The 24,883-nt window shown below is 42.1% G+C and overlaps 1 protein-coding gene across 2 annotated transcripts in view; it reads right to left on the bottom strand.

Annotated features, from left to right (window-relative positions):
* The window catches only part of TTLL7 (tubulin tyrosine ligase like 7), a 78,950-nt gene that overhangs the window by 16,354 nt on the left and 37,713 nt on the right, over positions 1-24,883 (bottom strand). For both annotated transcript variants that reach the window (XM_066623678.1, XM_066623679.1), the window contains exons 10-18: positions 21,818-21,912; positions 21,134-21,281; positions 20,535-20,608; positions 18,310-18,445; positions 17,024-17,110; positions 11,070-11,262; positions 8,396-8,664; positions 5,538-5,672; positions 3,083-3,163 (exon numbers count right to left, since the gene is read on the bottom strand). In XM_066623678.1, coding sequence (XP_066479775.1) covers positions 3,083-3,163; positions 5,538-5,672; positions 8,396-8,664; positions 11,070-11,262; positions 17,024-17,110; positions 18,310-18,445; positions 20,535-20,608; positions 21,134-21,281; positions 21,818-21,912 — 1,218 coding nt within the window. The remainder of the gene's footprint in view (positions 1-3,082; positions 3,164-5,537; positions 5,673-8,395; positions 8,665-11,069; positions 11,263-17,023; positions 17,111-18,309; positions 18,446-20,534; positions 20,609-21,133; positions 21,282-21,817; positions 21,913-24,883) is intronic.

Genomic DNA, 24,883 nt, shown 5'->3' with positions numbered 1-24,883 from the left:
CTTCACTGCCGCCGCACATTGGGTCGACACTTTCATCGACCTGTCCACCACCACCCCAAGATCTCTCTCCTGATCTGTCACAGACAGCTCAGAACCCATCAGCCTATATCTAAAGTTTTGATTTTTTGCCCCAATGTGCATGACTTTACACTTACTGACATTGAAGCGCATCTGCCATTTTGCTGCCCATTCTGCCAGTCTGGAGAGATCCTTCTGGAGCTCCTCACAATCACTTCTGGTCTTTACCACACAGAAAAGTTTGGTGTCGTCTGCAAACTTAGCCACTTCACTGCTCAACCCTGTTTCCAGGTCATTTATGAAGAGGTTGAAAAGCACCGGTCCCAGGACAGATCCTTGGGGCACACCGCTTTTCACCTCTCTCCATTGTGAAAATTGCCCACTGACACCCACTCTCTGCTTCCTGGCCTCCAACCAGTTCTCAATCCACAAGAGGACCTGTCCTCTAATTCCCTGACTGTGGAGTTTTTTCAGTAGCCTTTGGTGAGGGACCGTGTCAAACGCCTTCTGAAAGTCCAGATATATAATGTCCACGGGTTCTCCCGCATCCACATGCCTGTTGACCTTTTCAAAGAATTCTATAAGGTTCGTGAGGCAAGACTTACCCTTACAGAAGCCATGCTGACTCTCCCTCAGCAAGGCCTGTTCGTCTATGTGTTTTGAGATCCTATCTTTGATGAGGCATTCCACCATCTTACCCGGTATGGATGTTAGGCTGACCGGCCTATAGTTTCCCGAGTCCCCCCGCTTTCCCTTTTTAAAAATAGGCGTGACATTTGCTATCCTCCAATCTTCTGGCACCGTGGCCGTTTTGAGGGACAAGTTGCATACCTTAGTCAAGAGATCAGCAACTTCATTCTTCAATTCCTTAATAACCCTTGGGTGGATGCCATCAGGGCCCGGTGACTTATTGATCTTTAATTTATCAATGAGGTCTGAAACATCTTCTCTTTTAACCTCTATCTGACTTAACTCCTCGGTTAGGAGGGGCTGTTCGGGCAGCGGTATCTGCCCGAGGTCTTCTGCCGTGAAGACAGATGCAAAGAACTCATTTAATTTCTCTGCCATCTCTAAGTCTCCTTTTATCTCCCCTTTCCCTCCCTCACCATCCAGAGGGCCAACCGCTTCTCTGGCGGGTTTCCTGCTTCTAACATATTTGAAGAAGCTTTTATTATTCCCCTTAATGCTGCCGGCCATGCGTTCCTCATAGTCTCTCTTGGCCTCCCATATCACCTTCTTACATTTCTTTTGCCACAGTTTATGTTCTTTTTTATTCTCCTCATTAGGGCAAGACTTCCATTTACGGAAGGAAGCTTCCTTGCCCTTCACAGCCTCTCTAACTTGGCTGGTTAGCCATGCGGGCACCCTCCTGGATTTAGTGGAACCCTTCTTTCTTTGCGGTATACACCTCTGCTGGGCCTCTATTACTGTTGTTTTAAGCAGCCTCCATGCACTCTGGAGAGATTGGACTCTTTTTACCCTCCCTTTCAACCTCCTTCTAACCAGCCTCCTCATTTGAGGGAAGTCCGCCCGTCGGAAGTCAAGGGTTTTTGTTAGAGATTTGCCTGGTATTCTTCCCCCAATGTAAACCCATGAGTAAACCCATGATACTGCTCAGTTTCACTTTCCATAGGGCTCTATGCATTTTTTTGTTTTCTGTTTTTTTGGCCATGCCTTTTGATATAATTGAGATATTTCACTCCAGTTTTTTTCATTGCATTCTGCTGGAAATTTCACATCCTATGGTTTATAGCAAGATGGTATTATTCCTAACTACTGCAACGTTAGCTATTTTCGTCACTTGTAGTGTCACCCCCCCCCCCAAGTCTGGTACCTAGGGCAGAACGTCCCCTGCCGCTTGCTAGTTATGCCACTGTGCTGCCCAACAGTTCAGCAGTGAATGAAGAAGGCTTCTGAGAAAGAAGCAGCTGGAAGAGGTGTAGTAATAGAACTGGCACAATCGGAAAAAATATTTCTAATATCAACACCTCTGTTTACGGACAGCAACACTCCAGATCTGAATGCTTTAGTTTGTACTTCCTTAAGACAGGGAGCTGTCTTTTGCTTTCTAAAGTGCCATGGACCATACATTGGTGCAGTGGTAGTAGTGATGCTGATGCAATACTACTGGGTCTCATCTCAATATGGACATTATCTTCCCAGTACTCTGGAGTGTGCCTCCAGAAAACCTATGCTAGGCTGCATGTGGGCATTTGTCATACAAAGGGAAGGTGGTTAACTGGAATGCTGACCTCTCACATTTGTTAAGTGAAGTCAGTGCGCGGTGGGAGTGGGACGGGAAAATATGTGATCTTGTGATTTGTTTTCTCCAAATAGTATTTCTTTTACACAAACCTCTTCCCTGTTTAACCTTTCACATTATCAGGTATTATAAATTATTTACTAGGATGGTTTTGAACAATGAAAATGTATGGGGAGTGTGAGTGTGAGAGAGAAACAGAGCGCTTTAATGAGTTTTGGTTGAAGTGTTGAAATGGCTCAGAAAAGTTTGAACAGAGCACTGTGGGGTTTTAACATGCTGACCATTTACTAAACATTTAAATATGTTGACCATTTATGTTTTGAAATGACAAAGGCTGCAGTCCTATAAACATTTCCCTGAAAATAAGTCTCATTGAACTCAATGGGGCTTACTTTTTAAGCAGACATGCATAGGATTGCACTGAGAACCATGAGGACTAGAAAAATCACCTCTTTGTGTTACTGATGACAGCTGCTATAATCAAGACAGAAAACGAATGTATCTGTAACTTCATAAGTTGCATGCTAAGATTTGCTCCAGAAGATGTCAAATAAAGTCCAGCAGATTTAAACTGCTTATGACTGGCATTGTCTTCCGTGCTGTGACATGAATAATTATGTTTAGTAAGTTAAAGCATATTATAGGCACAATACATACAGTTTTTCACTTAAGCAAAGACTTACTGAACTAAAAGACTCAAGAGACATATAACATAAACATGTAAGACTGATGAACTGCAGAGCTCAATAAAAGCATTATTTTAATGGCTGACAAACAGTGATAGAAACATATACCACCCACCTTTCGCTGTTTAACAGAGTCTAGTTTTATCAGCCAGTATGAGGCCACTTTTGATTTATGGTATTTCCAATTATCCATAATCTGTATCAAAATAAAAAATGTAAATTAGAATGGTGTCATTTGCAAAGAAACTGGAAATTTCTCTCATAAACCTCCCCCCTCAGTTATGCCCCATTGGGAAAGGAAGCCAAGGCAAGGACAGAAGACTGCAGGGGAAGGAAAAGAGAGCTGAAGGGGGAAGGAAAGAGGTGAATCACAGGGAACAGAGCCACACCAGGTCATGGTGGGGCTGGGGAGGCCGCATACACAGAAAAGTCTGGCACAACCACTGTCAGCATCTTTTGAGTCAAAGACAGAACATGAGGAGGCTACCAAATAATCATGCAAAAACCTGACACTCTTCCACTGGTTCATCTAGCCCAGCCCTGTCAACTCTGACTGGTAGCAGATGTCCAGAACCAAGCTGAAGTCATTAAGTGCACGGCAAAGACAAAATCTTATGGACACAAAGTGTGTGTGCAACCCCAGTCAGCCAATGCCTTGTTCTCCCAACATCTTCTTGTCACCTCTTAACTTCCTAATGCTTCTTTTTTTAAAACCAAGTCTTTTTACTTTGTTATAGGGAATAACCTAGAATGTGTCCTTCTCCTGGATACTATATCAAACTGTGCCACTAGATGGTGCAAAAATGTCCTGGGAAAAAAAAAGGCTTAAAGAGCATCACTTACAGTTTTTAAAGTCTATGGGTGAGGGTGGGATAGATATAATTAAAAATGCAACATTTGACAAGTAAAAGGAGAGGAAGTTTCATATAATTTCTCTCACAAGGACTGCTAACTTTCAAACAGCTCTCAGTGCTCAGGTGGATGATATTCAATACCAAAGTAACAGAGAGTTCTGTGACACTTTAAAGACAAACTAATTCATTTCAGCATAAGCTTTTGTGGACTACAGTGCCACAGGAATCTTTGTTCCATTTGCTGCCACAGCAATACGGCTGCCCTTCTGGAAAATAAGACCAAAATATTACAGCTTATTAGCAAAGAGAAAGGAAATACACAGTGCACAATTCTTCTAATATCAGATAATTCAATATAACTGCCCTCATTTGCCTTTTCTGCCCCAAATAACCATATAAGTGATGATTAATCACTGTGTTCAACTGAGAATAAACCAATAAGCTCAGGGTCCAAATTTTCCATTAAGTCCCCCCCCCCCCACCGAATAGCAGCGTTAGTGTATTACCATAATAAAAAGTGGTTCTGTTAACACCTTGAAGACGAACATATTGTTTAAGCCATATACTTAAGATTTACTCCCTAAGTTAGTCCTTGAGGGGGAGGGACAAGGGCAGCGATAACCCCAGGATCGCGTCATTAAGGGTGGTAAAGGGGGTGATGCTTTTACTCACAGATGGCCAGTGCGAGGTCCAGGAGGTGAAGGGAGCCTTCTGCAGGGCATGGGAAAGGAATATAATGTTCAAATGGAGTGATCAAAAAGCACCTTCCCGGAATTGCTTTTCAATAGCTCCATTTGAACGTTCTAAGCATCAGGGAGCCCTGCAGAGGTCTGCATGGGCTTCCCACACCTCCTGGACCTTGCACTGGCCATTTGTGAGTAAAAGCAACCCCCTTTGCTGACCTTGGCTGCCTCCCCCTTCCCCCGCCCCTTAAAGGGAGGGGGAAAGCTTTACACAAGCTGGTGGGTCGCAACCCACCGGTATGAGAACCACTGGTTTAAGCAAATGCTTTTGCAGTCTGGAACCTGCATGGAGGAGCAGTTGGTGGACAGTGGAAAGCAGGTGCTGGTGACAGCAGCAACTGTCTCAGTATGCCTCATGGATGGGCCAGCCCTGTCACCTCTGCTGCCATTTCACAGTACTCACCACTAAGAGTACTGCTGAGCGGCAGACTCTTCTATGCACTGCTTCGTATACTATGTCCTTCAAAATACTTCTCATAGTCTCTACCTTTGTAATTTTAAAACAGTCCACTAGATAGAGCAAATGTTGTTAAAAAGAAAAAAAATTACTGGGGGTGGAAACACCCCAATAAGAATGCACCTCAAAAAGTGGCTGTGAATTGCTTATTTGACTAAAAAGCTTATGTATCGAAATTATAGAAGAATTTAGAACAGTTACTGTTCCTCATAGACGATGGCTTAGGCATAAACATGCATCTAAATTCAAATCTAACATGTGAAAGGGCACATGTGTAAGCTGTACTATCTCTGGGTGTCTGTTTTTTTAAGAGTTAAGATCATTCATTTAATACTAGATGAAAATTCAAGTAGAATTTCCCTAAGAAAAATGTCAAAGATTGTGTGGTGGGGTTGCCTTTATGAAAGCTGTTTTCTTCCTATGTTTAGTGGAAAAAACAATAGTCCACCACTCCCTTACTTGTAACCCCTGCAACCAAACCTCCCATACTTATGATCTTCCTTCTCCAATACTTACATCTTCAAGTATTAATTCTGCTTCTTCGTTTGTTTTCCCTGGGAACCTGATCCTCATTTCATTGAAAACAACCAGAGTCTCCTTCGTCAGTGACTCCTCTTGTTCTTTTGTTCTCTGATGCATCAGAGTTTCAGACTGCAAACCCAGAACAACATGTTGATGACAACAGTGAGGTGATGAGGCTACAATATTTCAAAGTCATTGTGATGAATGCCCTGTCTTTCCCCTGTTTTTTGCCTATTTCTCCTTATCCTTGGACACTTTAACTTCTCCCCCGCCCCAAACAGATTCTGTGCTGGTTCAGTAATCTGAAAGCTGCTTGGACATCCTTCTGCAGTAAGCTTTGTCCTTTGTTTGAAATGCCGTTCCCAGACAACCATTTGCTGATGTGGATTTGAGTTGACTGATTGGGCCTCTTGCTGAAATTAGCATCTACCAACTGGGGAGAGAAACCTCTCTGTCTAGCTAAAGGGATGGGTGGGTTCTACTTCTCCAGTCAGGTAACTCAATGACATTATCAAACCTTGATTATTTAAGTTCAAGCATAGGGATGCTTGTGGGTGTGCTGTGAAATCTCATGGTGGTTTGCAGAAGGCACACACACTTACTGTTCAGTAAGTGCAGGACTGGGATTCCATGGACAATGTAAGTAGCTAGCAAGAGTGAATGTATTTCTAGAGAAATATACTTAGGGGTTTAAATTTTGTTTTGTTTGTTCTTTTCAGTCCAAGTCAGCCTGCACACTTCATTGGTGTAGCAATTGGGTAACAGCCCTGCTCTCTCTCTGCCAGGTGCAACTAGTTCTTGCATCCAGTTTGGTCAAGCTAATTCTTTGTATCTATCCAGGGAGCTCAGGAATTTTCCATCAGCCTGCTGGTACTTTTCTCTACTCCCTTCCCACTTTTGTTTAATTTCTTTTGTCTTTGGATTCTTTCATAAACTAGTTACCTTTTGACTCTTTGCCTGCCTAGTCCATGTACACACGTAATGTACTGGGTTGTCGTATCTGATCACTCACAGATGCTGCTGCAATTTGAATTTAAGTAAGAACCCCTGGACTTCTGTGCTGTCCCGGGAAGGGTCTCTTTTCCTGATGGCCTCTCCTCTGCTTGGTCTCCATAGACTGGGATAATGGCAGCGGACAAACTACCAGTTCCCCTTGCCTATCAGCTGCTGACCCAGTAAAAATAGAAAGGAAAACAGAGAGAAAGGAGGGGTGTGTGAGTACTGCTTGGTCAGCCTGTTGTGTACTCTCCTTGGTCAGCCTGCCTTCTCCAGTATGGGAAAGTACTGCCACCATCCCAGGCTAAGATCAGGCAGAGGAGAGGCCATCAGAAAAATATTGAGTAATATGAGTGATAAATACATTTGTATAGCACTGTTTAGGGCACTTTACACAAACTTCTTGATGTAAGCCTCACAACTATGCTGTAAAAGAAGTATTCTTACTTATGTATTTATTTCAAGCATTCATATACTTCTGCCATTTTTATAAATCTAAAAAGGACCTTTTGATACAGTAAATAACCTGAGGAATAGAAAGTAAAAATTTAAAATGCATGATGCACCTTTGCAATAATTAACGTAGAAGTAAGCTGAAACGAAGAGCTGTTATAAAGAGATACATAAGCTTGGACTTAATTAACATCATATTTAATGACAGTGTTTAGCAAAACCACTTTGAAATGATGCAGAATGTAATACTTTGACCGTTTACTTAATTCACTTTTATATATTCCTCTGTAAGCACCTCAGGAGTACTGCTTACGTTATCTATATTTACACTACTGTCCTAACAGCTACTTCTTGGAGATAAATCCAATTGATTGCATTTAAACACATCTCCAAGTATATTCATGATCTTCACCTCAATTTCTGGTGATCTGTGAAACTGATTTTTAATCAGATGACTCACTAAATCTATTTTATCTCACAACTTCAATAAAAACCTTATCTTTTCCAAATAATTACCTTTTTTAGCATACTAAAATTTATGGATTTTCTCTTGTTATATTTTTATGCTGCTGACCAGATTTGTGATAATACAAAATATCGTATCTATTCATGAAACATATTGCATAAACTGCCTTTAGTTTGCTAGACCTCCTGCTCTGCAAATAATTCTAGTCATGTTATTTAAAGAAACAGAACACCATTTCTGTTAGAGAAACAACATACACCTGAAACACAATCTCATCCAAATTATCACATTCTGAAATAACCTAAATTACTTGAAGAGCTTGGGGAAACACCTTTCAGAGTATCCAAATACAATAAAATTCCACTCTCATTATCCACACTTTGATTATCTTTATTGGTGAGTTAACAAACAGGGCTAGGAAGCATCTTTTAAAAGGTAGTTCTCTTACATTTAAGGAGGAGGAACAAATTCCTCTGTTCTCCCAAGCACCACATCTTTATCAGTGACTATTTGCTTGTGTCTCTTTTCTGTCTTTTTTTTTTTTTTAAGATTGTGAGTGCTTTTGGGTCAGGGAATTATTTTTAAATATATTTTGTTGCATAGACTACCTTGTGAATTTCTTATTGAAAAGCACTAGATATTTTTAATAGCAACAACATCTCCCTTTGCACCTTCTAATGCTCCAAAATGGAATGGAAGTATCATTTAAAATGAAACTGTTGTAGAATATGATGTTGAATAATCTTTAACCTAAACTGATTAAAGGTACTGTGAATTTGCTAGTTAGGTGTAGTGTTTGTAGACCTAGAATTTTTAAGCCTGGATAATGAGGGAATAAAATTGCAGAACCTAAATGTTCACTTCACGTCAGCTTTCTCCCCCCAAACAGGAACAGATTTATAGAAAATCGACACTGTCAGGCTCTTTGCTAACTTACCACAGAAGAATGCATAGTACCCAGGTTGGCAGTGTGAGACATTTTGACTGTAGATTGACCTCTGTTTAAAGAGTGTGACCTACTCACAGGAGACGGACGAGAGATCTGTACCACGGCCTTGGCTGAGAAAGGACGGTTTTCACCAGCTTGCATACTCAAGACTGAAATGGATCGAGGGCAGCTTACAGAACGCCTTATAAGACCTGTTGCTGATGTGGTGGATGCATAAGATGGAACTTTTTTAAGGGGCCGTTTCCAGTGCATTCTGCCTGCAGACAAAGACAGGATGATAGACAAGAGGGTAAACCTCAACAATTTGAGCACCATAAACTTGCAATTATCTCCCCCCTCAATTGTGCTTGACTCCTCCTCTCCAGGCATTCCAGTGGTGTCTGAAGACTCTCCTATTCTGTACTGCTTTCTCCTACTTTCTCTATCTTCTTCTCTGCTAAATTTGGGTTGATGCTTTTTTGCTGTTGCTGTTTTAATGTGATATTTATTCTGTTTTTAAACTGCTTTTATAATTGTTTGCCTCCTTGAACACCTCTTTTAGAGGGGAAAGGGATACAATATTTTTATTGTATGGGATACAAATATTTTTAATAAATAAATTTCCTAAATGCATGTTTCTCAACATCTGTTCAAGACTCTTTTGAGCTCCTTCTACACACAGGGCTGGCCAAGACTTCTCAGTGCCTGAGGAAGTGCACCAAATGCTACTGCTCCCCTTAGTGGTATGCTAGCCACCATCTGTGAAGAACAAGTTAAAATCATCAGCTTAGGTCCATTCCATTTTGCAGATCAGAAGCCAGTTTTAAGCAGCTGTGAGAAAAGAGCTTGTTAGCAGGCTGACAAGCTTGTTCTCAGGATCCTTTGCCACATTTGGGCTGGAGTATGATAAGAGTGCTGGTACCAAGATCTCACTAATTGGAGTGACAATCTTCAGCTGTGAATCTCCAGTTGGGAGAGGTTAGAGAGTCTGACCAGCAGTTAACACCGGGTGGTGAGGTTGTTTGCCAGAAGCTTTGGCTGGTCCAAGTTTCCGGTCGAAAGACAGCTACCTTCAAGGTATAAAAAATGCCTATTGCTGGGGGGGGGGGAAGCTGCTCCTTGATATTCCCATCATGGACATCTGTCCATATCACTCATGATATAACAAGTAGAAAAGCTACCATTTGCTAATGCTCAGGAGGCTCCAGCTGAGTGTTAGGAACAAGTAAGCTTAGGAGCTCAGCTTTATTGTTTTAGCATTGTGTGTGTGTGTGTGTGTGTGTGTGTGTGTGTGTGTATTTATTCATTCTCTCAAGTAATTAAGCACATTTCAAGTAATATGCAACCATATTTCTATTCTTTAAATAAACAATTATATTATTACAGGCTTGTGTCTGTAACTGCAAAAGAACTGATTCATCAAAGTCTGACCTCAGCCACTCAGTCTTGGTGAGTCAGAGTCTTGAGGATGAATTTGGGGAGAACAGAACAGAATTTGGGGAGGCTCAGAGTTAGCTTTTAGTTAGCCTGTAGGACTTTAGTTTCCCCTTGGTCAGAAGCCTGGCTACTAAAAGGAATGGTGGCACCTCCCATAGGGTAGTTTGGCCCTGAGGACTTGCACACCCACCTTTTTGGGACTTTTTGGCCAGTCGGGAACTTGTACTCAACATAAGGCTCATTTGCCTGGGAACTGTGCCCTGCTATCTCACAGAGTGTTAAGACCTTTGGGATAGTAGGATACATAAGAACCATTTTAAAACATGCATTTCTGACTCACTGGGAGAGTTAGGCCAGTGAACCAGGAGTGCGTAGGATTGGTTAGATACCCAAGACCATAACACCATTGCTGCTGTTCCTCCTGTTCCTCCTCATCTTTCTAGCTGGATTTGAAAAATGAAGACAACAGTATGGCAGAAATGGTACTGGGGAAGAGGAGAGAGTGCTGGGATAGAGTGTCAGAGACAGAGGTACTACTTCAAGGGTGGAAAGATAAAATACAAATCCACGGGTAAATACAGGAGGCAAGTTAATCATGACCAAGTTCATTTTAATGGGACCCAGCTGGGGCCCTGAGCTGCCGGAACCCATGTTGCATCAGCACAGGGCACTTTCCAGTGATGTGAAAGTGAGGCTACCGCCACAAACAGCAAGTGGCATGGCATGCACAGCAGTACCCCACTGCTGTTGTTGGTGGGGGGTTGGCTGTTGGGTGAGGAGGGACAGTAACGGAGTGCTTTGGAGGAGGATGTATCGGGAAGGCATGGGTGGATCCAGTGGCCGTCGTGCACACTGAATCTGATTCCCCAGTTTTTAAGCCCTTCCCCATTCCCTAGCTGTCCACAGACTTAGGCGTACATCCAAGGAAACCCATAAGCCACATTAGGAGCCTATGCAAAGGGAAAATATTTTCCCTGAACTTTCACAGGCCTCTTGATCACACCCCTCCATGACAGCACGCAGCGCACACCTCCATGATACACCTGCATGCTGCAGTAAGGCAGGGGATAGGACTGGGCCGTCAGTCAAAACATTGTTACAATCCACAGAAAAAGTGTCAGCTAATTTAGTAGTTATCCTTCACCATTGATTGGCTACTTTAAATTCAGCAACCAGAAGTACAGCCTTAAGAAAACATTCGGTTTTATTTTAAGAGGTTGTAAATTTTTGCATTTATTTAACTTACTAGATCGCTCTATCAACTGCCGATCTTCAAGATCATATGAGACCTTTTTCTCTTTCTTCATATTTTGATCCTCTTTCTCAACTTCCTCCTCCCATTCAGAAACTTCACTGCTGCTTTCACAGCTACTGCCACTGCTGTAGTCGTTCCTGTATTTTCTCATGAACTGTGCACTCTCTGGCATGGAATACAGGGGCTGGGGAGGGGAAAAAAATGCCACAGTAAAAACTCTTCTCTTGCTTTACCTTAACTACTTCATCCAGCTTTGTCTAATCTTGTGTATGATAAGCTGTGCCTGTATGGTTGTGAATTGGTGTGTTGTGTGAAATCTATCTAATGGCCCAATCCTAAACTCCCCCCCCCCCAAAAAAGGCACACTGTATGGGAGGGGCAGAGTGGATGCTTCAGAAGGGAAAGGAGATTTATCCCCTTTCACCTCTGTAAGCCTCCCTCCTGACCCACAGTGGGTCTTCTCCTTGGACCTGCACCAACTATTTAACTGGCAAAAGTTCTAGGACAGAAAAGGGGCGGGGAGGCTGCTGCCAGAGGGGATAGGATCCAACTTGCACCATCATCACTAGATCTACCCCTCCCGCAGCCTCCCCACCTCATTACCCCTACCTATCAAGTTTTGCTGCTTCCCCACCTTCCCCACCCCTGTTCTGCCCTCCTCCTGCAAAGGAGGATCTCATCTTCAGATCTACCCCTCCCACAGCCTCCCCGCCTCGTTACCCCTCCCTATCAAGTTTTGCTCCTTCCCCACCTTCCCCACCCCTGTTCTGCCCTCTTCCTGCCTCTTCCACTGGCTCACCTGCTCTGGTGGGTGGCCAGCACCCAGCAATGCACACAGGCAGCCAGCCAGAGCACTTTATAGCTGCTTTACAGCAGTAGCACTGGCAGAATGCTACTTCTGCCAGTGGGGTAGCCCATTAGGATTGGGCTGCCTACCTATCTTCTATTATTTATACTTATTTAACGGTTGTTATGCATTGATATGATTTCATAGCTTTGTAACAGTTGAAAACTTCAATAAATTTCTAAATCTAGATGTTCTAGATCTATCTAGAACAGAAGTGGCCAGCCTGCGGCACACGGGCCTCTCGTACAATGCAAACACTTTCTAAGTGGCACACACAAAGTTGCCATATATTTCTGAAAAACATTTAAATAAGTACAAACAAAGCACCAGAGCAGTTTGCGGTTAGGGTGGCCACAGCTACTCTGTTACCCTATCAATTATTTCAATGGGACAGTTAAGGAAAAATTTAGTATTTCTCACTGAAATCAGGAAAGCTTTAAAGGGCCCAACTTTGACAGGACCATACTCCATGATGTTTAACAATGGCCTTGTGTTAAAGGAAAAAACAGACACAAATATAGTATATGTTTGAGTTCTAGTGAAAAAAAAAAACATCTTAAGCATGTGTTTAACTTTTTCAGTGGCTTAGGGAGTTTTCCTGAATAGGGATTAGCCAACATTTACTGCGATCGTCATGTTTTTATACAATTACATTCAAACTGGTCAGATGTTAAATGCATCTAAGATACAGCAGACTTTTCCAATAAGGGAAAGAGGCAACTGACCCTGAAATAATCCCCCAAAATGTAACATCCTAAGTGAAGGTATATAAGACTCCAGGTGCTCCAATCAGCTTTTCAACATTTCTGTCCTCGACTGTTTCCAGACCTTCTACCAGACATCCCTTATGGCACATTCTGGCAGATTCAAATATCACTTTAGCAATATGGCTGTCATTGCAAAGTCACTCTTCATGGCAGACTCCATACTATCACACTGATACTATACAGATGTGTAGATCACAAGCATAGTTGTGGGCGTAGCATGCATGCCTACTTAGCTTAGCTACTGCCGTGGGAGACCCCCTACATCAGGGGTGTCAAACTTGTTTCATACAGAGGGTCAAAGTTAGCAGTCAAGGTGACTGCTGAGGTTCAGAAGTGACATCATTAAGCAGATGATGGCCAAAAGAAAACACTTTCTTCTCACACAGAAACCCATTAGCTGCAAATGACAGAAGAGAAAATGTGCAAATCTTGTTCATATTTTCAAGATATGGGGAAACCCAATTAACAAGCTGGGAAAGTCCAATTATAATGGAGGCTGGATAAATTACTTCCATTGCATTCAGCCTGTGAGCTTTATGTTTGACACCCCTGCCCCTACATGATCCTGGTTACCTATGTGACCTATGGTAGGTCAATAGCACAGCACAGGATTCAATTCTGGAAGACTGCTCCTGCAGCAGTAGTCCCATTAGAAAGATAATGTATTAATTGAGTGGACAGGGGTTGAATTTCAATTTTCATATTCACAGAGTATGTGGTCAACCACAAAACTACAACATTCCTCCACATCATAAGATTTTATACTAATTACAGCACTTTGAATGTTTAAAATTATTATTGATTTATCATTTACAACACTATTTTTCTTCCTTTGTATGATTTGTTTTCCAGTCACATCTTGGCAAGGCAGATATGGAGATTTGTAAAGGCAAGAAGTTTTTACTGTGTAAAGCAAATAATTGCTAGCTCTTTCACAGGTAACAGAATAACTGGGCAAAAACTCCACCTAAAAAAGACCTGTTTAACCTTAACTACTTCAGCTGTTCACAGAAGCTGTTCATTGTTCACAGAAGTCTCCTTACCTGCCCACTTCTGATCTCCTATACCTGTCATAGCATCTACTTGCCTCAAACTTGCCATTGCTTCTCCAATTCCAGCTGGCTGCCATGCTCATTAATGTTATTGGGTAGATGTGACTAGAGTATGCTCAGCACTTCAAATGGCAGCTGCCAGTTTTTCGCCAAGTTTCCTTACTTGTGTTCACAACCTTAAATTCTACAGAGCTGGGTTGGCATATGCTCAATAAATATTGAGAACTGGCAGGAACCAAAGTACTTGAGCATTGGAAAAGCACAACTAAGGACATGACCCCTAGAACCAAGCACTAAATCTGTCTCTCTCTCTCTTTCTCTCTCATATAGTTTATATCGCTATAGCAATAGCAAACTCAGAGGGTTGAGTGATTAGCTGTTTGCACATAAAACAATGGCAGTCACAGACAAGGAAGAAGCCACTACATGTTTGAGAGTCTCCCTAGGGATATAGAAGGTAAGTTTGAAAATTAAAAGAAAATGGGGGAGAGGACACCAAAGCGGCCTGGTGCAGATTTAGCATGTTCATTGGCTCCCAGGACCCAACATTTTGCTGCTAGTTCCTCTTGTTGTAAACTATTGATAAAAGTAGTGAGATACAAGTAGGATTATCACGGCATATATAAAAAATGCTATGCAATGTTAGTGGTTTGAGTGCTTTGCCCTTACACATTAAAATGATGTTCCTAAGTTAAAATAACAGACACAAAACAGTTTTGAAAAGAGACATTACAAAAAAAATAACCATTGGGGATAACACTATAAGAAATGGAAACAAGAATTTGGTCTGCTAAGTCTCATGTTGATCCCATATGTACATAGGACCTTGTATGCAGGTCGGGTCATTCATCTTTCAAAATGCAACAAGAGGGAAAGCAAGAGACAGAAAACAGCCAAGGAACAACAGGGAAGGTCAGACAATTGTCCTTCTTCCATCTGTTAAGCAGATACAAAACAGACCAGTGTGAACAATTCTCTAGGAGCATATCATTTGTTGCACAATTGCCTTTCCCAGCCATGACTGTTAATCTTTCTACCAGCTGATCAGTTACATCTTTAGTTGCTTTGTAAGATCAGGATTCCTTCAAAATGTATAGTGACTAATTTATCTTCATATTCCTGTGCATCAAGTTCAGCAGTGGGATGTAATGGAAAAATGGATAGGACAGGAACATTGCATGAATCATTAATGCTTTGCACAGTGCATGTCAGTTGCCCAGAACTAAAGTTCCTACCTTTTGGCTTAATTCCCTGCTCATTCAAAGCTCAAAGAGCTTTGCATGGGGAAGCTCTTCAACAGTAAAGAAAGCAGGGAACAGAATGAGTTCTGATTTCAAGGAGGAAAGAAGAAGATGTTAAATGTTGTTCTTACTGGAATTATAACTTCTTATGGGAAAAAGATAAAAGTCCCTTGGTTCTAGTAGTTCTTGGAGCAAGCAACCACATACAAGAATGGAAGTAGTATAGATGGAAAATGTAGCCATTACTCATCGCCTGCTTTGCACGTAGATGCTCTGGAAACACTAAGGTAATAAGGTTGCAAACTGAACATGAATCAACATGCAACCAGGTGACCTGAGTCTATACAGCCTCTTTAGAAGCTGCAACACAAAATACAGCTTGAGCTGCTGTGGTCAAATTATGGTCCCACACTTTGCAAGGAAGACAGTGATCTGCTCTCAGTCTTACTACACAAAATTGCTGAAGGGTCTGCACCACTCAGAAAAGGAAGGGGAGGATTACCAAAACATCCAAAGATCCAGGATGACTTCAAGATCTCTTGATGAAACAAGACAATCAGATGAAGAACTGCCCTTGGAATGACTTTTAGGGTGGAAAAGTGGTTTTATGAAATTTTATGAAACCAGCCACTGAATTCTCATGGAAAACCTAGCACCCTATACAATGAATACAATTGTAGCACCAATGGGAAGCCATGGCCAATAGCCCAGTAGGTCAAGGGAGCTGCCAGTCAAAAAGTTTGGGAACAACTGGTTTAGGCCTCTAGCTGCTTATGATTTTTAACCTGAAATGCAGTCCTTAAAATCATTTGGGTTTAATATTCTACAGCAGGGATGCCCAAACCCTGGCCCTGGGGCCACTTGCGGCCCTCAAGGACTCCCAATCCGGCTCACTGGGAACCCCCAGTCTCCAATGAGCTCTGGTCCTCTGGAAACTTGCTGGAGCCTACACTGGTCCAAAGTAACTGCTCTCACCATGAGGACAACTGTTTGACCTCTTGTGTGAGCAGTGGCACAAGGGCTCCCTCCACTGCTTGCTGTTTCACATCTGTGGTGCAGCAGCAGCAAAGGAAAGGCTGGCCTTGCTTTGGGCAAGGACTTTTATAGGTCTTGAGCTATTGCAAGACCTTCATTCATTCATATAAGTTCCATCTTTAATATATTCATTTATGTAAATTTATTCAAATTTGAAATGTAAATTAACTCATTTTTTCACAGTGTCAGAGAGATGATGTGGCCCTCCTGTCAAAAAGTTTGGACACCCCAGTTCTACAGAATTCTTCTTTTGGGGAGAAGCAGAAGTGTTCCTCTCAAGGCACAGATTAAATCAGGATCATGCCACTATCCTTAAACGACCTGAGCCATATAACAAACACCACCCAATGTACAACTATACCACACATTACACAACTGTATTTGCTTTGAACTTCTATGTTCATGAAATCAGGGAGTAAAGACTCCTCCTAGTGCATCTAGTAAAAACAACTAAAAGTAGCATCAATTCTAGCCTTTCCAAACCCTGCCAAATGTAATATCCCAATTTGTTTCACTGCTTATATGTATTAATCATGGATGCTAAACCTAATTATGTGCTAATTCAAATCAATTCCAAAATTATTTCTGCTTTATTTTGTTTAAACTATCCCTGCTTGGAGTATGAGTGCAAGTGACCTTCATCTAGAGATTCTATAAATGTTTAACTGCCAGGAGAGTTCCAATATAGTGAGAACTAAAAACTAAAAGACTGAACCTTAACTCCAGTATATAAGTGCAGTATGCCCTCTAGAGTTCATAAGTGGCCAATGCAATGCAAAAAAAAGTTGTTTTAAAGGAAAGAATGTATTGTTGGCAATATATGATGTTCTGAATATTGTTGTTTTACTAAAAGGGAAATATAATAATAATAATATTTAATAAAATATTCCTCATATCTGATCAGAAGCAGCACTATACAGCAGTCCTGCTGCATCCCCAAATTCTACCAGCATCAAACTTAAGTTTTAATTAAATGCATGGACCTGTCCAGTTCGTAAAATACCTTTGGACCACGTGGTCTGGTCGTTTTTCCCATTAGTTTCTCATCATCGAGTTCACACTGTTCCAGAAGATCCAAGATGTCTTCTTCCTGAAGAAGGAAAATGTAAGGATAAATACAAAGCAGAATGCATGGGAAAACTCTCCAATAACACCACTTCCCCTTAGTGCTCTTTCCTCATTACTGCACTTCCCTGAGTGTACTTCCTTCATTAGGGTGCTCTTTGTCCTGAGTCCACTGACAGCGATTGCAGTCAATGACAGCAGTGCATTCTGGCCAGCCAGCACCTGTATCCTTCAATGATGTATCCTATAGCACTGTTTCAGAAGACACTCAGCTTTTCAGGCATGGATCCCCAATACTATTAAAGGTAATACTGTACTATAAACAAGGCATTTTGTTTTTTGCCAAAGAGTGGCTGGATTCCAAAAGCAAGGTGAAGTATGTCAGTGTAGACCAGGAGCATTAAACATAAGGCCCGTGGGCCTCATCAGGCCTACAGAAGCCGCTTTTCCAGCCCATGTGATAATTGACTCTCTCAATTATCAGGTCATTATCTGCTCTCAGCTGATGATTTCCGAAGTTGTAATAGGAACGCTGAAAGAATTTGGGGGCTCTTATGGGCTTTCCTCTCTTTCTGTTGTTCTGTAACACTGGAGAGAAGCCAGACAATATGGGCATATCGTTGATAGAGGGTATACGGTACTTGGTAGCCAGACATTAGTACAGATCACTGATAGAAGTGAGGCAGGCATGTGTGCTACACAGTGAGAAATAAGCTTCTGTTTGCCCCATCTGTAAAAGAATATTTGTGAGGAAAGGTAGGATTCGGTTGTTAATAGTGATGCAACCATAGGAGGCACATTGAAGCCGACCCTAGCCAACAGAGGGCAAATCCTATCCAATGTTCCAGTGCTGGTGCAGCCATGCCAATGGGACATGCACTGCATCCTGTGGTGGGGAGGCAGTCCCAGAGGCCTCCTTAAGGTATGGCGATATTTGTGGTTGCATTGCGGCTGCACCAGTGCTGGAAAATTGGATAGGACTGGGCTCAGAGTGTCCTATTTAGACTAGGAAACACTATGTTGGAGCAAAGAAACCTGAATGCCTTGAAGACACCTTTTCTTGCACACAGGTCTTTGACCATGACAGTTCCATTAATTCTGTAGGGTGAAAAAAAAAACTACCAATAAATTCCATAGTACATTTCCTACAGAGAAGCTTGATGCTGCACAATGTCACGAATTTTTTTTAAAAAAGACAAATTGAATATCAGTGGTTTCACCCACCTTCATCTTTTTCAGAGGGTTGTTCAGTTCCCTTTGAAGTGAGGCTGCTCTCCCAGCAAGGAACGTATGAAAAGCAGCAGCTAACAAGCCTTCATACTTTTCAAGTAGCAGCTTATCATCTGGCGGGTAAATTCGTCTTTAACAAAAGGAGAAAAAAAAACCCATGAAGAATAGACATGGGCAACAAGCCACTGAGGACATCTCCTGTACACTCTGCAATGAAATGAATAGGAGTCATGCAAGAGTGGAGATCAGCTTCTATCCATTTCAGTTGGAAGCACATGTTAGATTTCTGCAGAGAGATATAGATGACACTTGCCATATACAAATCTGCATGAAGCTGCATAGGAATATGTCAGGACAAAACTAACACACAAACTCCTTGGGTAGCATTTTGTTCAGTCTTCATCATGAATGTAAAATATTATACTGTGAAAACATTAATTCTAGTTAAGTGTATACATGTGTTTTAACCAAAAGCAGAGGGAGCAGAACAGGACTGCTACCAACTACAAAAGCAATACTACTTCATCAAGGAAAATATTACAATTTAGACTTTGAATAGTCACTGAAAGGTCAACTTCAGGTATGCATGGTGTGTGAAACATTAAAAAAATACTATATTGTATTCATAATTCACAAGTATAAAAAGTGAGTTTAAGGAACACCGAATTGCTACAAAAGGGAGCAGAAAATCCTACTAGTTACCTACTACTTTCTTTTTTAAATAACTCTTAGTTCAGAGTTATTTTTAGCTCATTAGGGTCAACTTTCCTTCAACCCAACATATGTCATTAAAACTAGTGTCCAGTGGATTAGGCTTCTACATGCAATTGGAGACCCCAGACTAAGAGCCCAATTCTATGGTTGGACAGCACCTGTGCTGCAGCTGCAGCACCAGCCCTGGTTGTCATAAAAGTGCCGTAAAGCACTTTTCGATACCCAGTGAGTAAGCGGCACTGGCAGGAAGGCCAAGGGGCATAAACGTGATGCACCAGGCAGCAGAGGGGCAGGGGAAAGGTAATGGAATGACGTTCCGGAGGCAGAGAGGAGGTGTTTGTGGGCAAGGATAGGGCAGGGAGGGGAAAATTCAGGCCCAGGATGGGGGCAGGGAGGGCCCAGCAAGTCTCCACCACATCCCAGGCCTGAAAGCCCTAAATAGCTGGCACAGATTCAAGTAGCCCCACTGACCAAATGTTCACTTACCCCAAGGAGACCACCTGCCTGCTGGAATCCAAAGTTGGATACAGTGTGCGCCCAGTGGAACCCTGCTGCACTAGCATTGAACAGCACTGAGCTGTAATAGTCTGCAATCTTTGGAGCAGATAGTTTCTTTTGCTGCGGTTCTCAAAAGCCTGTACAATACTGTGTACGTCAGTGGCTCTGTATATATAATGGAATTCATATTACTACTACATCTGTTATGGATCTTGCCATGCCTACTGGACATTTCCTTGCCTGATGAAATGAGAATACCCCCTAGAACCCAGCCAACACATGCCCCTTTGTCTGTGCATTGCAAGAGAAGATTAACAGTATGAGGCAAGCTGTCTTAAAAGGAAGCTTGTCCACCCTTACTGATCTTATGGTTAAAGAACTCCTCATGAGCCTCCAGGCAAATCTTTGGTTCCCGGGAACACAAACTGAAACCAGGCTAGAGAAGGTGGCTTCTTGTACAAGTAAGGCTATAACCATATGTATACTTAACTAACATTAAGCACACTGAATGTAGGAGTAAACGTACATAGGACTTTGCTATAGGGTTGATCCCTATGCCCATTTATTCCTAAACAAATTCCACTTGAACACAGTTGGATGTACTTCTGAGTAAATGTGCATAAAATCGGGCTATCCACAAAACTGAAATACAGGGAACAGGATTCACTGTAAAATGCTGGAAGAAGTCATGTGCCCAGGATAGACTCCTGTTGTTACAAAGCTATGATTTGCAGGGAGCCGGCACTGCATCTGCACAGGATGTTGATACTGTTGCTGCTGATTGCAGGGTTTTTAACACAAAATAAAGAGTTCCCATAATACATACATGTTGTTATGATTCTCATCCATCTTTCAGCCAATCCCCAGGGGACACAATTGCCATCATTTATGTAGTTACATTCCAGAAGAACACCTTGGCACAAATTTGACTTATGCACAGCAACTCTTACTACTCTTTACAAACTGAGTCCATGGGTTATTTGGAGATAAACCCAGAACATAGTTACCTGTAATTTCCCATGTGCCTATTTTCATGCTCTTCTTTGGTAAGCTGCCTGCGCACAATTGCAAGTCTCTCTTTCTAGAAAGGAAGAACACTGAATAAGTTACTGAAAGCACTATTAAAGAAAAGACAGAACCGTCAGCTTCTCTTAACAGCCCAATCCTTCCTAAACTTCCCTGTGCTGATGCAGCAACACCAGCACAGCTACGCTGCATCCTATGGGGGAGTTTAGCGGGCAGAAAGTCTGGGGTAAGCCACCTGCACAACTGATCAACTCAGACCTGAGCCATTAAGATGACTGGTGCAAGTCCGGGTTGATCAGGCCCAGGAATGGGGATAGGATATGATGTACGCTAGCAATGCTTATCCCGCTCCCCTCCCAGGCTGAATCCACCCACTCCCTATCCCTGCATGACACAGTGCAGGACTTACCCACTCTGACAGGTGACGCTCCTTAATGCTGGCACCAGCAGGAAGGCTCTGACCTTCCCACTGGTGCTCCAAACTGACAAGTTTGCAACAGCACATGCCAGCACAGTGTGCACTCTGCTAGCGCAAGCCAGTAATAGGAGTGTGCCATAATTTACTTATTTTTAGAAATACCAGTTCCTCTCTTCTCCTTTCTAAGGAGCGACGCTGTCTTTCCCAGTCAGAAGACACTGGCGACAATCTTTTCATGGAGCCTTGGCCATAAAGTCTTTTCTGAGCTTCTGCTTTTTGTCGGGCTAAATTTTTTCTTTTATCACTTGTCCTGAAAAGGAAATTATAACCAGCAGTCATGATGAAAGCAATTCAAATAGTAGTGTAGCCATCAAATGGGGTTGTCATGTGGTCAGAAAACTAATCAGGGCTGCTTCTGTGCTTTCGACAGTAGCTTGGGTTGCAGGAACGGGCAGGGCCATAGCTCAGTAGAATAGCAAGTGTTTTGCATGCAGAAGAGCCCAGGTTCAAACCCTAGCATCTCCAGGTAAGGCTGAGAAAGCCCCTTCTCTGAAACCCTGGAGAACTGCTGCAAGGTTTTGACAATCTTGACCTTGATAGACCAATGGTCTGACTCAAAAGGCAGCTTCCTTGTTTATATGTACATGTGGGGATAAACTTTGCAAACCTTTTTATTACATGAAGACAAGTATTGTAATGATCTACTGTATACAAATCAAGCAGCTGTTAAAGGTGCAGCACCAAAGCTGTTGGAAAAAAAAAAAGTTGGCAACCCTGCCTTCAAACATATTTGGGGAAGGAGAGGACTACGCCACTTAACAAAAGGAACTGGAAACAGAAATTTACCTTATGTTGAGCAGCTTTAATGCATTCAGCAGAACACCTTTTTTCACATCATAGTCTATTTTTTGGTCAGTACCAAAGCTTGGAGCTCGATTAATCTGAAAAATTAAGTGGACACAAGGGTTCATGTTTCATTCACAAAATAATGCCCGAGAACCACTGTGTCCCTCTTTTTCTCCCACACAATTTGGACCCTGTTTCAGAAGTCAAAATTGCAAGTGTGTCCTGACTTGCATCCACATCTCGGTCTCATGCAAATTTCTCACCATTTGCACATTGGGTATGGTATACACATATGTACTGATGACACATAAAATGTCATAAAACAACGGGATTTTAAGAAACGTTTGCCTTGCAATTATTAACATTTTCTACTACAGTTGGAAAACTAAATACTATACTCCAACAGGTAATTTACACCTATGCCTCGCTTATCCTTCCTATCTTCAGTTCCAATTTTCCCTGTTTGTGCATTTTCAGCATTTTATTCCCCCCTTTCTATACAACCTAGTACTCCAGCTAACAAAACAAATAATTTAAAAAAACAGACCACACATCAACAATATAAAATTAAACTAAAGTTACAGATGAAATGATCAGAATCGGTACCAAAAAAAAGCAGCAGAGAAAGATCAAAGGTCAATAACAGAAAACGTTTACTATAGGAGACCACCACTTTACTATTCAAGAGTCAGGCTGGATCTACATACAACCAGATATTTCTTTCATATTCCATTCAAAATGTTTATTTTTCCCTCTCTCCCTGATAACCTTCCTCTCCAGCTCCTGTCTGCATGCAGGTTTACAACTTGCTTTCCCCATTCTCCATGCATGCTTGAATTGCACACCAACTCATTCTCCAACCCAGCCCTGCACTGATGACTTGATTCTGTGTACAGTATTTTCAAAAATGTTACATCCCTTTCAAGCTAATATTGCATACAAATTCTACTCCCATGTGGATGTCATAGAATTAAATCCTAAACATTGAAACTGCAACTTTCTAAAGTTGCCCTGTGCCTTCAAATCACTTTGAATTAAATGACAACTGGTACCAACTGACTGTATAGAGAAGGTGCTAAGCGCCATAAAGAGAGACATGTTCTGTTCAACAGGCAATCACAAAGTTCATACATCTATTTAAACAAATGTTCCTATTAACGCATAAGTTGGAAAGATAATACATCAAAGATATCCTTCTCTGATAACTACTGTTTAGAACAGGGGTGTCAAACTCGTTTCATACTGAGGGCCGAATGGCGTTCATGATACCTGCTAAGGGCAGGAAGTAATGTCATTAGGCAGGAAGTGATGTCATTAAACAGGTCATAACCAAAAATAAGCACTTTTTCTCACTAAGCAACTCATTAGCTGCAAATGACAGAAGAGAAAATATGCAAATCTTGATCATATTTCAAGATATTGGAGAGTCCAATTTTCATGTGGGCTACCTTTACAGCAGTAACATCTCACTGCTACTCAGCAGCTGAGGGCCGGATAAAAAGCTTCCGCGGGTCACATCTGGCCCCCAGGGCCTTATGTTTGACACCCTTGGTTTAGAAGAAACAAGTGGTTACATTATATTGTATGATAGGTTTTCACCTTTCTTCCACTAGATGGTGCAAGACTGCACACCTTTAAAATGAGATGAGAACCTATGGCAAGAATTTGCACTCTTTCATTGGTAACTTTTCTGAAGAAAAAGGTCACACAAAAGCAGCTTGGGAGAGGAGGTATTTCAGTCTTGTTTTTAGAACAGCCAGTGCTCCATAGCAGACAGCTATTGTTTTGCATGAGAAAATATTTTTCCTACCCAGTTAAGAAAGAATTTCTAAATATTTGGACTGTGATTGAGAGAAAGGGTTTACATACACTCAGGCACAACTTATTGACACTAAACAAAAACAGTCTAGTTTTTTTCCCCTCAAAGATGGCCAAGGGTTGAGAATGCATGTGGGTAGGCATACGCTCCTAAGACATCTGTCCACTTCCTCAACTTGAAAAAGATGAAATGAATCTCAAATTACAGAACAAGCAGAAGCAGAAGGAGCATCATTAGGATCAACCAACCCAACATCTAAGTCATGATGGAGCAATTTTTACCCACAAAGTGTTTCCCAAATTGTTCACAGCAGGTTACCAAGGGCTCTATCTCATCCTTCTGAGACGCATATGTAATACGCTATATTCTCAAAAGCCAAAAATAGCCACACAAAAAGCTATGTTGGATGCCTCGATACACACACGATAATGGCAGTAAACTTCCATTACTGCTGTCATCACAATGGAGTAATCTCTGAATGCAGACTAGATCCTGTTTTAGTCAGATTCATCCTAAGTTTTTCACTACTGTTGCTCTAGATCAGGGGTGTCCAAAGTTTTTGGCAGGAGGGCCACATGGTCTCTCTGAAACTGTGTCGGAGGGCCGGGGAAAAAAAACTAATTTACATTTAAAATTTGAATAAATTTACATAAGTTTACATAAATGAATATATTAAAGATGGGTATGAATGAATGAAGGTCTTGCAATAGCTCAAGGCCTATAAAAGGCCTTGCACAAAGCAAGGCTGGCCTTTTCTTTGCTGCTGCTACTGCATCACAGATATGAAACAACAAGCAGTGGAGGGAACTCTCATCCACAGCTCACGCGAGACGTCAAACAGTTGCCCTCACGCTGAGAGCAGTTGTGATGGGCCAGTGTGGGCTCCAACAAAACTCCAGAGGGCCAGAGGCTCCAGATCAGGGGTGCCCAAATCCCAGCCCAGGGGCCACTTGCGGCCCTTGGAGACTCCTAATCTGGCCTGTGGGGAGCCCCCAGTCTCCAGTGAACTTACTGGACTTACTGGAGTGAGTGAACTCCAGTGAATTCCAGAGACTTACTGGAGACCGCACTGGCCCAACACAACTACTCTCAGCGTGAGGGCAACTGTTTGACTTCTTTTGTGAGCTGTGGGATGAGGGCTCCCTTCATTGCTAGCTGTTTCACATCTTTGATACTGCTGCAGCAGCGATGGAAAGGTCAGTTGGCCCTGCTTTGTGCAAGGCCTTTTATAGGCCTTAAGCTACTGC

This window comes from Tiliqua scincoides, chromosome 4 (assembly GCF_035046505.1).
Source record: "Tiliqua scincoides isolate rTilSci1 chromosome 4, rTilSci1.hap2, whole genome shotgun sequence".
Classification (NCBI taxonomy): Eukaryota; Metazoa; Chordata; class Lepidosauria; order Squamata; family Scincidae; genus Tiliqua; species Tiliqua scincoides.
The sequence above is the reverse complement of the archived record's forward strand: the minus strand, read 5'-3'. Positions and strand labels throughout refer to the sequence as shown.